This window comes from Callorhinus ursinus, unplaced genomic scaffold (assembly GCF_003265705.2).
Source record: "Callorhinus ursinus isolate GAN/ISIS: 27379988/994484 unplaced genomic scaffold, GSC_fseal_2.0 scaffold10, whole genome shotgun sequence".
In the NCBI taxonomy this organism is placed as follows: Eukaryota; Metazoa; Chordata; class Mammalia; order Carnivora; family Otariidae; genus Callorhinus; species Callorhinus ursinus.
The window spans coordinates 78,295,637-78,312,343 of record NW_027397072.1 but is presented as its reverse complement, the minus strand read 5'-3'; the positions used below and the strand labels follow the sequence as shown (position 1 = coordinate 78,312,343).

At 48.0% G+C, this 16,707-nt stretch overlaps 1 protein-coding gene across 10 annotated transcripts in view; it reads right to left on the bottom strand.

The window, feature by feature from the left end:
- Positions 1-2,280: 2,280 nt before the first annotated feature.
- The window catches only part of INPP4A (inositol polyphosphate-4-phosphatase type I A), a 130,520-nt gene continuing 116,093 nt past the window's right edge, over positions 2,281-16,707 (bottom strand). For 6 of the 10 annotated variants that reach the window (XM_073897818.1, XM_073897824.1, XM_073897822.1 and 3 more), the window contains 3 exons: positions 16,579-16,691; positions 14,378-14,532; positions 2,281-9,978 (listed from right to left, as the gene is read on the bottom strand). In XM_073897818.1, the coding sequence (XP_073753919.1) occupies positions 9,798-9,978; positions 14,378-14,532; positions 16,579-16,691 (449 nt within the window). In that variant the 3' untranslated portion in view covers positions 2,281-9,797. The remainder of the gene's footprint in view (positions 9,979-14,377; positions 14,533-16,578; positions 16,692-16,707) is intronic. The other 4 variants (XM_073897823.1, XM_073897826.1, XM_025868969.2 and 1 more) reach the window with 1 other exon arrangement.

The window sequence follows — 16,707 nt, the reverse complement described above, 5'->3', positions numbered from 1 at the left end:
ACAGTTATCTTTTTATTCAGTAAACATTGCTGAGTGACAGGCATTACATTTGCCATTGTGAACACAAAATAACATGCTGGACAAAGTAAAAAGTCACATGACAGGCAGGAGACATACAATGTAATAGTTACATTCACAATGGAACGAGGAAAAAAACTTTTTTTTAAGGGACCAACTCATTCTGTGGAGAGAAATCACCACAGAGGAGGGCAGGCCTGAGACGGGCCTTGAAGGAGCAGTGAGAAGGCTGAGAGCTGCTGGTCCAGATCGGGGAGACGGGACGTGGGCCAGGGCTGTGGGCGTGGTGGTGGAATTATGGGATAGGTCCAAGGGGCAATGAAGAGATGCAGATCTTAGTAGCTCATGGGATGTGGAGCAGAACGGAGAAGATGACCACTGGGTGGAAGGTGGTGTCATCAGGGGATGGGTCAGCCAGCTTGGAGAGAAAGCATGACTTTGTTGTCACTATGCTGTGAGACCCCAAAGTAGACACTCAAGTAGAATGACTGGGAGGTGGCCAGATGTGCAGATAGATATGGGCCCACATAGAGTCCTGGGTGGACCTAGAAACTTGGGGAGTCATTAGCAAATAAGCGGCAATTTATTCCATAGGGATGATTAAGACTTCTCAGGAAGAGCATTTGAAATGAGACGGGAAAGTTACGGACAGAACCCTGGGGAACACCGCAACGTTAGCGGTGGGTGGAGGACAACAAGCAAATCAGGGAGGGATGATTGGGGGCCAGGACAACCAGGAGACAGACTGAGGCCACGGAAGCCAAGGGAGGGGGGAGCAGCAAGGGCGAAGATAGAGGGAAGTGCTGTTTTTCTAAATTCATCTCTGTGATACGGACATCGTCTTCCTAGGTGTGGAATCACAAGCAAGTTTCCTATCCTAACTTGTCCCAGCTTTTTTTGTCATTAAATGATACAACAGAGGGTGAAAATACCACAGAGGTCTGTATTTGAATTCAGACCTGCCTGGACTGGCCGAAAAGGCCCACCAGGAGCCTGGTGCAGGAAGGATCATCACAAAGATAGTGCTGAGGCATAAAAGGGGTCCACGGCGGAATGTGAAATGTGGATATTCTGATCATATGCTCTCAGGAATCTGTCATAGCTTGGGGAGTGACAGCTGTAATAAAAATAAGACAAAGTTATTTCCCATTTGCCAGATCTTAGCAATGGGGAGGGGGCTTTCTACCCAGGGTGGCACAGGCTAGTGCAGTCCCTCATTGAGTGCACAGCACCACATCCATCTCACGGACAAGGCACGGGGTGCCCTGTCACCGTCAGTGGTGAGCCAGGACTTGATTTCAGAACAAGCACCAACAAGAAAAAGACAAGCATATTTAATGACATAAAAACTAAAACTTCTCTCTACTCTCTAAACAAAACCAAAGACAACTGACAAGTAGGTTTTTAAAAAACTGCAACTTATGACAGATGAGTTAACATACTATATATTAGAAACAGTTCATGTGAAAAGACCAACACTCCAATGAAGTCACAAAAGTAGAAATATCAGCAAAAATATAAAAGATGTTCAATTTTCACAGTCATCAAAGAAACGGAAATTGAGAATAAAGGGAAAAAGGAACCTCATAGGTGGTAGCTTAATTTTCTGGGAGCACATTGGTAATACTAAAAATTCTAAAATGTTTAAAATTTTAAGTTATCTTTAATTGTAAATGTCCGCTGCCAGGAATTCATCTGAGGGCAATCATTGGGCATATGTGCAGAGAAAAAGGTGCAAAGGTACAAGATGCAGTCCTGGTTATAATGTACAACCAAACCATTAATGGAACTACATTTTAGCAAATCACACAACAGATAACCAGGCAACCCACCGAGAAGACGTGATACGTATCTATGGACGTGGGAAGGGAACAACAGCTAACACTTATGAACACTTAATGCCAAGGCACCTCACAGCCGCCTTGCAAAGAACGTACGATTATCGCATCCATGCTTCGCCCACGAGAAAACGGAGGCTCAGAGAGGGCAAGCAACACGTTCAGGGTCATCAGCCAGTGAGTGGCAGAACAGGATTGGGAGCTAGGTCTGTCTGAAGCTGAAGTCCATGCTCTTAATCCCACCCCCTATTGCCCCTCTGCTTCCAATTAAGAGAAAACAAGGTTATAAAACAGAAGTGCGTCATGGTCTCACGCTTACAAACACCCGCGTGCTCGATGCAATGCCCATTAATGATGGCCCGGTCAGATGCAGCCATAAAACGAGTCCTCCTAACCGTAACGCAATGAATCAGGCAACACCCAGTTTAATGTTCTTGTCAGTTATTTATTATTTGTCATTCTAAAGACTAGCACATTTACAGCATACATGGCTTTGAATGAGCTTAGAATATATAAAACAGTAACTATGTGTTTATATATATTAATACTGCCCACCCAAAACAAATAAATAAAAGTACTTTAATTCACTAAGCTTGGCAAATACAACTGCGGAGGGACAAAACTGTATTATACAATATCTGTACATTTTTCAAGGAAACCAAAGGCAACTGTGCTGCAGGTGCTTAGAATCCACATCACATCCCACGTTTTCAGTAGGTTTCAACGTTTCTTTTTAAATGAGGGGCCTTCTCAGGAACGCTGGACGGAATCTGTTTTACGGTAACCTGTAAAACGGCTTTCCCTGTGCAGCTGAAGACTCAGAGCTCCCGGCTCCCCTGAGGAGCCCCGGCCGCCGTGACGGGGGGCGTGCCCTGGCGCCGTGAGCGTGGGGAGGGCGCGGCGCCACAAGCGTGGGGGGGAGGGGTGTGACGCCGCCGCGAGGCTTGCCGCACGCTCTCCCGCGGCAGCCCGGAGTAGTGCTCACACGGAATACTGAAACCTCAACAGTTTCTGCACCATTAGCCAAGTCTTAGAGTTTTAACGGTGATCCTTAACAGGAAGCCAAAGTTGGAAAAATAATTCACATAAAGGTGCCACATGCAAAATTGCTAACAGATGACTCAACGTTTGCTATATTCCCTTTTGATAAATGTGGGTACTTAATGCTCTTCAGACAAAAAAAAAATTCTGGAAACAATATGGGTAACATTTAAAAAGATAAGAGAATTCTTTAAAGGTAGTGATGTTAAAACGAGAAAAGATGGGGAACTAGGTAGACACTAGAGAAATAACTTAAATGAAACGGAGGAGGGGTGAGAAAATCAGCCATCCTGGAAACTGTCTTTGAACAGGGACCGACACAGGAGAATGTGATGCCAGCTGCTGCCGCCTCTGCGGCAGGGTTGGGGGACAGGAGTGTCTCTGCCTGCACCCTCCACAGAGAGCCAGCTGTAGGACAGGTGTGAGCAGCCACCATCGCTCCCTGGTGCGTCCTCCGCATCCGCTCACACCCGACCAACGGGCGCCCAGGAGAAGCAGGCTCTGCGCAGGAAGGGTCTGGAAGGTCTTCCATCCAGTTCCACCCTCACCTGCACGCCTACCCCTCTGGGTCCCTGCCACTGGGTGGCCTTGCCCGTGCCTCAGCAGCCCAAGTGTGTTAACACATTTCCAAGCAGCATGTCTAAAGGAGCCCACGAATAATACCTCAAATTTTAGACCGAGGAAATTTCCTACAGGTTCACAAATCATTGGGATCAGCATCATGGATATGTGCCACACAGATTTCTTTTACAGCCTTTTAAGTAACATGTAAACACAATAATCATGATAAACAGAACTGATAAACGTATAAACTAAGAAAAATCTCTGCTATGTGCAGATAAAACTCATCATTATCATCTTATAATAGATGACTGGACATAATTTTCTATGAAATTCCTAAGTTTTATGGCCTAGTAATCCCTTTCAAACTCTCACTGTAGGAGATAAATTCAACTTTCTCAATAGTCATCTTACAGAACAGAATGTGAAGAGGACAGTAACAAGTGCTGCAAACCTAAGAGAAACCTTCATCAGACAATCCAACATGATTGCACCGTCTTCTAGAAGATGATAAATTGGGAAACCCACAAAAGCACATATGTTCTGAAAATAGTTAGGCTTGCAGCACCTACACGTATAACCCCCACCCCGCCCCGAGTTGTCTGAGAGGCAGCAGACGCCTCAGGTGTGGGGGTCCTGGAGAGACAGAACTCAACACCCAGGGGAGGAGGGGAGGCGTGCCCCAGGGGCAGGACCAGCCACGAGCTGAAGAGCACGGGACTGCTGGCCTCACATTCTCCAGCACACACCCTGTTCTACGACGCATCAGGGGCAGAGGGGGACCCCACTGTGTGGGCCGCTGTGCAGGTACCACCTTCTAGTGAAGTCTTACCTCGGGCTGATTTAGCAACCTTTACTTCACCTTCTGATTTCCCCTGTGCTGTCACAGGTAGGACAGTTCGTCGGAACCACTTGCTGTCACTGCACGAGCTAGAGCTACCTTCTTCCCCCAAAACTTGAGTTAACATTTAACATCTACTGGCCTGCCCAGGATCCAATAATTCAATATATTATTTACTGTTTTACATTCAGAGGTTTTAAAAGTAGACTGTAATTCAATGCTCAATTTTGAGTTACTCAGTAGAAAAATACATTAGGTGTGCAGCTGCCTAAGTGGGCATTTTAAAAAAGTCTTTTAGCATTTCAGACATATCTAGCTTGATTCATACAGGTAACTATCGATGATATCTGTGTGGTTATGGCTGAGGCTATTTAAATGGGCAGTTGCTACGATCCACACTATTGAGCCAAACATTACCTCCTACTGATTCCAGTGGAAAACATGCTCCATAGACTTTTTAGTGAATTTTTTCTTTAAACACAAAAATAAAAACCAATCCTTCAGGTCTTCTTGAAGAATTCAAATATGACACTACAGGGTACCCACATTTAGTATGTAACAGCTAATTAGAGGAACCATGTGTTCATGTTTCAACTTTTCCGTAAGTCCCTTCGGGAGGCCTGTAATGCTTGGGGAAAGCCTTCAGCTGCAGGGAATTAAATGCATATTTGCGACTTCCAACATTCTTCATTGTATTTTCTCTTCGACAACCCTCACTGGGGAAAAAAACAAGCACAAGAAATGACAGCAGTAAAAAAGGAAAAAAGAAAAGACTTAAACTAAGATGAAATGAATTGATTATTTTCATAGCATTAAAAAAAATGTTGATTAATTCAAATGGGTGCGGGACTCATTTACAACAATATGCACGCAAGATGGCAGGCTTCTGAACGAGGAAGGCAACTAAGAAGCACAGACATGGACACATGCTGGATGGGACTGCGAGTCTGGCATTTCCAGAGGCAGCGCTGTGTCTAAGCAGAAGCAAACTTTTGTTTTTAAGTGAATGGTTTTCATGTGTGTCATGTCAAGTAATTTGAGGATTCTATCATAACTAGCGGTTCAAACGTTGTTACATCGCAAATTAAATGGAACATTGAGAAATGGTGCTACTCTTACCAAAGCTTTTCAAGAGCTGCATTTTTCTATATTAGCAATGGCTATTAATCACCTCAAATTCAAAATGCTCATTTTCCTTGCAGAATTTGGTATGTAGCAAAGCCATCTGGCTGAGAAGGCTGCTCTAACATGCCATCCCCACGGAGGAGACAGTGGGTGCAAAGCTATCAGTGAGCCCTGGGTGTCCTGGGTGCAAAGCTATCAGTGAGCCCATGCAATGGTGGCACGCTGGGTCTGCACAGCTATCAGGGCTAGAAGTGTCATGAAGGAGTGATCCCACTGAGATCTCCTCATGGCAGCCTTCTCCACGTGGGCTGTCCTCATTGTGGTCACCTCTCACAGGCACACCACTAAGCCAGGGAGAGCCCACAGGTGCCCTTCCCTAGAGAACCCGCTCCCAGCATCATCCCCAACTGTCTTAGATGGAGGGTTGTCATGGCAACCCAGTGGGCACAGCAAATGCTGAACAGGAGGATGAGCCATCAGGCAGGCTTCACATTCCCAAGTGAGAGCAACAGGGGAGTTCTCTGGGAAATGTTCTGCTGTAGACATCAAATTAACAGGCAAAAGCGGTTCTAAATATAAATGACTTCCTATAAGCACAGAAGAACTTTACATTTTTATATTATTCTTAGACTAGCAATTAAATCGACTAGTTATCAAATTTAGTACAAAAATCCCCATTATGAGATGTAAAATTTGGAGTTACCAAGAAATAGTGATTTAAAAAAAATATTTCAAATTGTATGAAGACCATTATGTCATGCATTTTAAAAAAATATCAGTGGCAATTGCTTAAGTGAAAAGGACAGTCTCATTATCAAGAACATGTAAAATATTTTTGGTAAGAGTAATTTTATTCAAAAGATAAGCTCAGGTATTTTAGAAAAGTATCCACCTGCTTGTTATTAAGTAATTTAGTAACTCAGCTATGCTTTCTTGTCACCAGAGCCTCAAGCCCTCAGCGAGACGTGTGTCATCTGAACTGAGCGCGCCTAGGCCATGTGAGCAGGAAGCCCCTAGAGTAAAGAATGATCATGTTTGTCTAACATCCAGTAATCAGATAAAAATATAATTCCATTTAAAGCAGAAGCTCTAGGTTCCTATGCACAGTTAGTCTTATTTAATCTTTGGAAGTTCTCACATTATCAAACTATTTCAGATATGGCTTCTCTATTTATATAGAAATGGACACCTATCAGTAGTAAATGCCAAACTGCTTTGAGGAGCAAAGAAGAAGAATTTATCAACTTTGGCATTATCTTTTATTTACATATATTAAAGAAACTAATTACTGGTTTAACTGGATGAATATGAGATACATGGAATTGTAATCAAGATTACCCTTTAAATGCAATTTTAATTTTTAAAGCAAATTGTATTTACTTTCCCTCAAATGTTGTGAATTTACAAAACCTGACTGCTGAGGCTGATGGCACACCGACCCTGTCATGACTTGCTTGCACAAGCTCGGGTGCCAGCACGTGAGACTGAAGTCTGCAGAGGGGAGAAGGTGTCCGTGCTAACTGGCCTTTCCTGCTGCAGGGGCCAGCCTTCTGTCCCTAAGGTAGAACGCTTTCATCCATCACATGGGCTGTACAGTTCTTAGGTGCCAATAGCACACACTGAAAAGGTCTTGGATAGATTTTAGAAAGTGGGATTTAACGATTTCAAAGCTCCACCATTATTTTGTATTCTGTAGATAAATGCTTTCTTTTCAAGGACATCCTTTTTTTGAATGAGAATTTAGAATGGAAACCCAGATGACAACTAATTTTGGGGACTCCTCTGGTTCTCCCTTTCTGGTGTGGATCTTCTCCTTTGGAACTCGTCTGGACGCACTGGGGTCTAGTGTTACTGAGTATCGAGTGTTGGCGGCCACTGACAACGTCCCTCCCGGTGCTAGCATCACCTCAGAAGCAGCCTGAAAACCATCACCAAATACCAGACTCCCCTCTTGTGAATCATCTTCCCGTGTTTGTTTCATCCAGCTTATTTCTCACTAAAGCAGGAAAGATTTTCAGATACATATTTAGTCTGATTTCCTAAGTAGAAAGCCTTAGTGTTGCTAAAACTCAGCACAAAGGGCGAGCACAATGAGTCTCTTTCCTCAGACGTTCCGAAGAAAGACGGCAACAACAATTCAGAGCCTAGGCCGATCTCCTGGCCTTCTTTCTTGTGCTAGCCCTCATGACCGGAGACAGCTAGAATGTATGGCCTTTTGGCTCAGCCCCTGAAGAGAAAAACAAAGAACCTTATCTTCTCTCCTTTCCAACCTCCACAGGGCAGGAAGGCCTAGCTGGCATCCTGGCAGTGAGGAGCAGGCTCAGAGGGGCCTCTCTCGCTGGCCATGGCCTCCCTTTGCTGGGACAGGGGGCGCATCCGGGGAGGAGTCTCTGGGGAGTGGCACAGGAACACCCACAGGCCCGGGGAGCGGAGTGGGTGCTATCGGTAGTCAGAAGGGCCTCCCTCATGGGTGCATAGTCTCGGCCAGGCCCGGAGGTGGGCACAGGCACGTGTCACCCCCGTGAGGCATCAGGAGCACTTGAACCAGGGCAGGGACTGGGAAGCTGTGGAATGGGAGCTGAAAGGGCCTGCGGACTCGACTTTCTCTTTCAAATCTTGGAGCGCTGATGCATGCACCTCAATCTGAAGGAGGCAGGAGGTGAACATCCCTCTCAAAGAATCACGGATCAGACAGTGACTAGTGTTGTGTTGCTACAACTTAACAACACCACCTGTCCCTTGGCATCCGGTGAGACTCCCTACTGAAGAGTGTCAGGGGCTATGCCCCAGTACGGCCACCTCAGTTGTTCTAGAAAAGACAGAGTGGCTATATGGCACTCGTGAGAAGACTGGCTTCCCGAACTACAGGTAGGAACCCTGCCCTAAGGCTCCTGCAGTGCTCAGGGGGTCTAGGAAAGAAGGGCCTCCCAGGGGTGTGAGAAGGACAGTCTTAGAATTTAAAGCCTCAGTCTGGCATTTGTTATTCATTGCTAACTGCTTCTACCATTCCTAGAATGAGGACTCAGAACTGATGCCAAACCAGGTAAGTCCCAGAGTAAGTTCTGGACATCTTGGGGAAGGGAAGGGAGGGGGCAGATTTTGTGGTGGACTTGGTCTGTGTGTATGCATGGGAGTAAAATTTCTGGAAAAGACAGCTTCTCTAAATTCACTCCGATTTTTCTAGACTAGTAAAAAGAAATCCACTTTCGTAAAATCCAGTGTATGGGGAACCAGCTGGCGGTCAAAAACAGAAGTATGGCATAGTTTGGGCTGGAAAACAGAGAAGCCACTGAGTATTTCTTATACAAAATCCATGGAATTTCCCCCTAATTTATTCTGTTACCTTTACATACATTCAATTACTCTTCTGCCAAATGTGAAAGTTAAGGTTATGAACCACCTCGTTTTCTGGGCATTTCCATGTTACATGAAGAGTGCTAATAGCACAAACCCAAGCAACGCCTTCTCTCTCACAGTTCCATCTGCCACAAGTGCCCAAAGGTTAGGCCTCCGTTTTGGGATCTTTTTTTTTTTTTTTTGATTTTCAAAATTATCATTAACCGCATTTGATTTTTTAAAATGAAAAATACTGCTTCATGAAAAATAAATGTATTTAACAGCCTTTTGTTCCTATATGCACTAATTCCTGTAACCAGTTTAGTGATCCTTAAAGATTTCAAAGAGTAAATCAAAAGTCACATGCAGTATGTTATTTTAATGTGCCTGACTTGGTACAATGGGCAACTGCGGTCACAGCTTTGTGTCGTCTCAAACTGGAAATCAAAAACACAAGCGAGGAATGTTATGATTCTGCAAAGTGTTTGCTACTCTGAGTTCAGGGACTACGCTTTGAAATGAAAGCAGAAAGTACATGTCCTATTAAATAGGCTGATCTAGATGAGCCGGTTATTAAGCATCTATCTATCCTTTTTGCTTCTCTTCAAAAGGAAAGGAAAGGTTAGCAGTACATGAAAGAATAGTATCAAATATACAAATTCTCTTCAGACAGAATCCCCTTCTCTCGGAAACAGGGCACAGGAGATATACAGGTAATAAATAGTTTTACATCAGAAGGTGAGAGATTTGGTAACAACTCCAGGCCAGCTAAACAACGCAGCGACAGGGCACTGTAAGAACATGTTACAAGCACTGAAAACTCGATGGAATTTAAACGCACGAGTCCTCTCGGTGAAATAATTTGGCAGGTATTTACAGTTCAGAACAACAGAACGTCAAACTGTAAGGCATGAAATATTTCTTGGCAGACCACGCTCTGACACATTCCTTCTGTCCAGTTAGGTACACAGGTGGCTGGACATATTCTGGCACTTTTGTTTTTCTTGTGACTTAGTACTGATTTTTCGCAATGGTACTCATTTGCAACGCAATTTGGTCACCAGGTATGCTATGCTCAGGAAGAGCCACACAATCAGTAAATTGGGGCTCAGGGCTAACAAAGGGATGGAACAGAGGAGGCTGGGATCTAGTCTTAAGTCTCGGATGGGCACCAGGCCGCTCAAGTTCTTCTGGGTGACTACCTCCCGTGTTCCAATGCTGTGAAAAGGAAAAAGTTTGGGAGAAAGGAAAAGAAAAAGGCAAAGGAAATAAAGAAAAAAAGAGAGAGAGAGAGAGAGAGAGAAACACATGCAATGGATGTATCAAAAGTATGGAAAAAAGAGGAGAACCAAACGGTAAGATTTAAAACAAACCAAAAAATGGGATGGAGCCACAACAGAAAGAAAAGATGATGTGCAGAAAAGGGTGTGGAAGGGATACCAAATCAAAACCAGCACAGTCACAAGAAGAAAGGAGAGAAAGAGAAGTGAAAATAAGAAAAAAATACTGTTGTCTACCGAAAACAAACACATGTAGGTTGACTAAATGGTTTTCCATGTTCGCGCTCTCTCGGCTGGCCAAGCACAACTCCATGCTGCCCCGCCATGCTCTCACATGCTGCCAAGACATGGGTTTCAAGAAGCAAGCTGAACATGAAGAACCATTGGGGGGGGTAGGTGTTTGACCTTCTCACAGATGCCTGAGCGGGGGGCGGAGCGACCGACTTTGCCAAAGCTGCCTCTTGATGAACCATTCAAACAACGACCATTTACCTCAAGTCTCAGTCAGAGGTAGAGCCCTCCCCAGACTCGCCCTGGCTGTCAGGTTGAGCAGTGGCAGAGCATGAGCTGCTCATGTCCCCAAACGTTCAAGTTACTGTTCTACAGGGTGATCCCCAACCACAGAATCCAACCGAGCTCACGTCGGAAATTTGGGGGTTTTCCCTTTTGGTGCCCCAGAATATATACCAAAGTGCAATGGCTCTGGAGCCACATCCTCTACGAACATCCACCAAAGTGGCAACAGTGACACAGAAGCAGAGATGCTGGGACATGACACAGGGCCTCTGAGGATCCACCTAGACATGAGTAGCATGGGGTCCTTGCTCAAGCAGAGTTCTCCTGGGCTTTCCCAGAGGAACTTGGAAGCCCTGGAGTGGTCCTGCCGGGATGTGCCATTTAGACCGGGGACACATTCCCAGCCAGGGCAGTCTCTGGGGGCGGGGGGGGGGGGTGTCACTGTGGCTACTTAGGAAGGCCCACTCTGTGTTTCAGCCCCCGAATCGGGGACAGAGAGGCACCACGAGCAGTGAGCTGGCACTGGCCCCAAAGGCTTGCAGGAGCCGAGCGTACACAACTCTTCACAACTCCGTGTTCCGTGATGTCACACCGGTAGCTGGAAATAAGCCCCAGTGGGAGTATTTATGCTACAGAAACTGGCGAACACTATAGATCAGGGCTTTTTTTGGTGGTGGTGGAGGCGGGGAGCTGGTTGTTAAACATTTGCTAGCACATCCCTGGCCACTGCTCATCCTGGGCCTCGGGGAGAAACACAGCCCGAGTGTCAGCTTTGCCCCCTTACGCCACCCCCCTCTCTCCGCCCTGCACCCTTGCCTGCATGCTCTACTCTTCCAGTTGGTAAGATGCAAGCGAGAAAGCAAGAGAACCAAACTGCATTCCTCCACTCAAGGCATGGCCCAGTATTTTCTGCTGCCTCCTTAGGGCTCCCGGCTGCGCCATAGGTCCTGGCCACGCTACAGCCAGAAATCCTGGCTAGTGACCCATCCACCTCAGGCTTGCTGTCTATGGACAGAAGCGTGTGTTCCCCACAGGGGAGAATCCAGAAAATCACCTTAAAACCACACTCGGTAACGGCCTGGGCTGCAACGTGGGCAGGCAGACAGGCGGCGGAGAGCACAGAGCCCTGGCTGCTGGAGCTACTGGGTCCCCGGGGGCAGGTGCAGGGGGGGCCATGATCCAGCTTGGTTCTTGTGTAATAATATCTGACATGATTAGTAAGTAAGATTACGTGTTTAGTGCAGAGATTTTAGAAAATTCAGAAAAACCTAAATAGGACACTTTAAAAAGGCTTCCATAATTGGAGGTGGAGGGGGGAGGTTTAGAGAGGCAGAGGGAGGCCCAGGGAGGAAGGTCCTTCCCTACTCAGGACCGCGGGGTCCTCACCTGTGACACAGGAAAGCAACACCGACTTTACAGACTCGGAAGCGCTCCAAATGCGTGACAGGCGCAACAGCACCCGGAGGGTGGACAGAGCAGGCGCTCAGGACAGGGGCTGGGACTGTGAGGATTTGTATTAAAAACCTTAGGGAGGCGTATATTTTTAACCTAAGGGATCAGTGCGGCAGATGTGGCCAGGAGCATAAATAAGGGGATTCACTACCCCCTGGTCTGAGGTGCTGAAAACCACCTTCGGCTTAGATATTCAATGGCAGCAAACTGGATCATTACAGTGTGCTCAAAACTGTAACCCGAGGGCGCCTGGGTGGCTCAGTTGGTTAAGCGACTGCCTTCGGCTCAGGTCATGATCCTGGAGTCCCGGGATCGAGTCCCACATCGGGCTCCCTGCTCAGCAGGGAGTCTGCTTCTCCCTCTGGCCCTCTCCCCTCCCATGCTCTCTCTCTCTATTCTCTCTCTCAAATAAATAAAAACTTAAAAAAAAAAAAAAACTGTAACCCGAAAAAATGCTCACAAGACCGTTAAATGAAAAAAGTAGGCTAAAACACCAGGCATAACTGCACAGAGAGCTGCATTTGCTTGCACACGTGTTTTGTGCATTAATCAGGGACTGGCGACCCCGTGTGTGTATTAACCACAGTCACGCCTGTGCGCTTGTATGTACGTGTCTACATCTGCAAGAGTAGGCTCCAAACATGAGCACGGCTGCTTGTCAACAGGAGGAATGTGGAGGATTCGGAGGTGGGGGTGTGAGAACAGCTGGTGGAGGGGCTTATCCACATTTTTAAATTTTGCTACAAGGAATATTACTTTCTTAGGTGATCCAGTGGTGTGTGCTGAAAGCCATAGCAGTTGATCTGTGTACGTGCGGGTACTGCCCACACAGCCCCAAGGCGGGCCACAGGCCAGCAGATGCGGCCACCCTGTGTCTTTCTAAGAAGCCCCATTCTCCCCAGTCTCCCGAGACCTCTGTGCTCGGATGCAGTCAAAATGAATCGTTGTTCTCATCGAATTTGTTCCAGAAGCCAGGACTGGATAGCTGTCTACACATCCACTGTACACCTGACTCAGGCAGGGCCTGGTCTATTCAGTGGACCTGATCCTAACCCTTGCTCCGACAACTACAGGAATCCTCCCCCACTTCCATTTCTCATGTTTCTTCTCTAGCAGGGGCCTGCATCTCACCAAGGTGGTCCCTCCCAGCACCTCGCCGCTCACAGGGTGCAGACGTGCGTGTCTGGAAGCCCAGGCCCTGCCACCCTCGTGGCGTCAGGAACACCGAGCCTGAAGGACAGGCCGTGAGGACAGGCTTGACTAAGGGTGCCTGGGCAGGGGTCTCGAGAGTCTCCATGGCTTCCCTGAGGCTCAGCCCAGGGAGGGTGGTGAACTTTCCGTACGTGCATAAATAGAAGCCCCGAGGTCACGGAGGGGGGTTGGATGAATGTGGAAAAGACAAAACAGGGACAACACACTTCCATTCCTACCAAATGCTATTATCAAGAGGCAGGAGCTCAGGCATCACTTTTGTGGGTTATTATGAGAAGGTCAAACGGCAGAAACATACAGAAAGGATAAGAGAATTGAACACTTTAAAGAATTTGGTGAGAGGACAAATGATACAGAACATTCAGTAGGAGTGACCGTTGGAAACGAGACTTTGACAGCATTGGTGGCTACATTGAAGGAGACGGGAAAACCAGGTTTCTTATCCTTTCTTTTGGTATGTGAGGTAAGGTGCTCCCCAGCAGTGCTTGAAACAAGGCATCGATCGACAGTAGACAGTTTTTAGTCCCGGGTTTCATTCTGCAAACACGCCTGCTGCCTCAGAACCAGAACATCATTAGGGTGAGGTCGCCACGGCACACGGACAGGTGGGGGGGCTGCTGCTGTTACCATAAGACACTCATTTGACACTTTGCTAAGAAAAGCAAACTGTGTCGACGGCTAGAGAAGAAGCAGAGCAAACCAGTGCAACCTGCAGACGCATTTTCTTCACTCAAGTTTGAAAGGAGCTAATAGGCATGGTGGGAAACAGCAGGTGACTGCTGAGGAAGCTCTGGCCCTCCTTCCCACCCGCGGCAAGGCAGGGGGCTGAGGGCCAGCCACGTGCCCAACGACTCGCACGTGGCCACACTGGACTTCCCTGGGCAACGTCCTGACTCCTCAGCTTGCCCCAAGGGCACCCGCTCACAGAGACTGCTAGCTCTCTTGTCCCTCTGACTTAAAAGGGAACACGGTCTCAATTTGAGACCACCGACAGTTTGACTTGGCAGACGTCAGTGAATTTTCCAAAGTCAAACCAGAGCATATGCCGGCGGGAGTCAAGGAACCTGGGCCGGGGGCGCCCCGGCGGGACTGGCTCATCTGCAGTTTACACGGAGCCCGGGGTAGGCGGGGCAGGCGGCCTGGACAGCGGGACTCACCTGCGCATGCACTCCAGCGCCTGGGTGAACACCTGCGGGGCCATGCCGTGCTCGTGCTGCAGGATCAGGCACTGCTCCAGCGTCACTGACATGGCCGTGCGGTCCTTGGCGCTCTTGCAGCTGGTGAACCGGACCCCGTTAAGGCGGCGGCAGATCTGCAACAGGAACACAGGCTGTGCTGACAGGGAGACGCCACAGGACCCTGGTTCTGGATGGTCAGCGGCAGCATGTGGCAATGCCAACTCCCAGGGCCACTTCTGCTCCCCGACTCCACGTCCGGCCAGAGCCAGCAGCAGAAACGACGTCACTGCCTGTGGGACTGCCTTTGTCCCCATGTGAGTTTGTCCCCATCCCTCGTGCCCCCCCCCACAGGCCGTTCCTTCCAGGCTTAGGCGCCCCCTTCTTTTCTGGGGCATCACCGTCTGTGCACTGACCGTACCAGCTGCCCCCTTCCAAACTGTACCCAGGCCATCTCCTCACGTTCAGACCATGCTGCGGGCCCTGGGCAGAGGAGAGCAGCAAAGTCCGGCTCGGGAGGTCAGAGCGGCTCCCAGGATGCCCCGCCCCTGGCCGATTCCAGGTCTTTCTGGAAGGCATAGCACAGACCCACTGTCTCTACTCTGTTCCTCCCCTGCACAGATGGGAATGGCTCTGAGGAGCTTCCCCCTTGGCCACCTCCTGACCACCAGGCCCCGCGGGCCCTCCACTGTCCTCCATCTCACTCAGGGCCGGGCAGGGCTCAGGGGTCAGTGCACTCTCCTCTTCACAAGTGGGGAGCTCACCGTGGGGCAGCCTCTGGGCTGAGAAAAGGCCACCCCAGGGCACCTTCTCTCCCCACAGGAAGGACATTTGGGGGCATTTTCTTTGTACCACTAGATACAATTCTAGGTACACAGTCCCCAAGAGCAGAAAGCCCTAAAACAAAAGATTTTTTCTTTTAAGTTTACGGCAACTTCATTTGGCAGTCTGACCGGATCTGAGCTGATAGGAGACTATAATCTTCATTTATCCCGTTTTGTATAAACATTCATACCTTTTAATAAGGCAATATTAACGAGTCTGGTTCCAGAGCACTGCCCCATCCCCTGGGTATGTTCAATCGTATGTGTGTACCACATCAAACATAGGTGATGTCACTGTATTACACATATGTGCACCAACTGTATACCAAATCACCTTTCTAAAATACAGAAACCTGTGAATTCCAAAACATCTACCCACAAGAGCTTCAGATAAGGGCCTACGGACCTGTACCAGGTAGGCCACAGCCACCAACAAAGGCCCACGGTGGGGGACGTGCAAAGACAGGGCTCCATGAAGACAGGCTCTCAAGCACAGGGCCTCCCAAACAGCGGACAAGCACCACGACCAGCTGTCTGCTGCAGGGAAGAGACCCGGGGTGGAGAGGAACACTTTCCTGAGGAGGAGAACAGGAAAGCTCTAGAATGAGTAGCTCGGGAAAGCCATGAGGGGGGAGGGGGAGACAGCCCTCCTAACGGCTACTTGGGCTCTGTGAACTGGGGGTAACTGGGTGTGAGTGTGTACTCCTCCCCCGGAGCAGGGGCCAGACGTCCATCCCTCCCCCGTGCTCAGGCCAGGCCGGGAGCTGGAATGCCATCTGGGGATCACTCGTGCTCCTGAGTCTACCTGGGCTAGTCCCCATTCTGGACAAGTCACGGTGCTGCCGTGGAGACCAGTTAAGGTCACCCTCGACAGGGGTGAGTGAAGGGCTAGCTATGGAACTCCACAAGAACATTTATGAGAAAATACTGGAAGTACTTGGGAAAAGAGGAGATCTGAATTGCAATGTACAAAAACTACCATATAAAGAGACTGCAAAGGTCACCATGGTCTACCTCTGAAGCTATTAAAAGATGCAGTAGGCAGTGCGCTATAGCTGGTATCGATTGCCCAGGCTTCTGGAGGTGACAACTGTCATCAGCCTGCTTATTAAATAAATGCCCCAGTGGATAGAGTCTGTGTCAAGCTTACTGGAATTCAGGCAGCCCTAAAGTAATGAACTCAGAGGCACCCTTCAGTAACCTCCAGAGTTCTGGATGTATTCAGTGACTTTCTTTTTGTGTCCATATGGAGAAATTTGCTCTCTCCACTCCTGAGATTCTGATTTATTATCATAATTATTATTATTGGCAGCAAGTGCAACAGTATCATTCGTTTCCTCAGTATAATGAAGGTACTACCTCAGCAGCTTGCCAGAGAATGTCGACGTTCTTATTCTTCCTGGCGTGCACATTCTGGCCCAGAAAACGCAGCAGCTCCGGCAGGCATGTCTGGCTCCGAGATCGAGGTAGGCCTGCAAGACAGGGGGA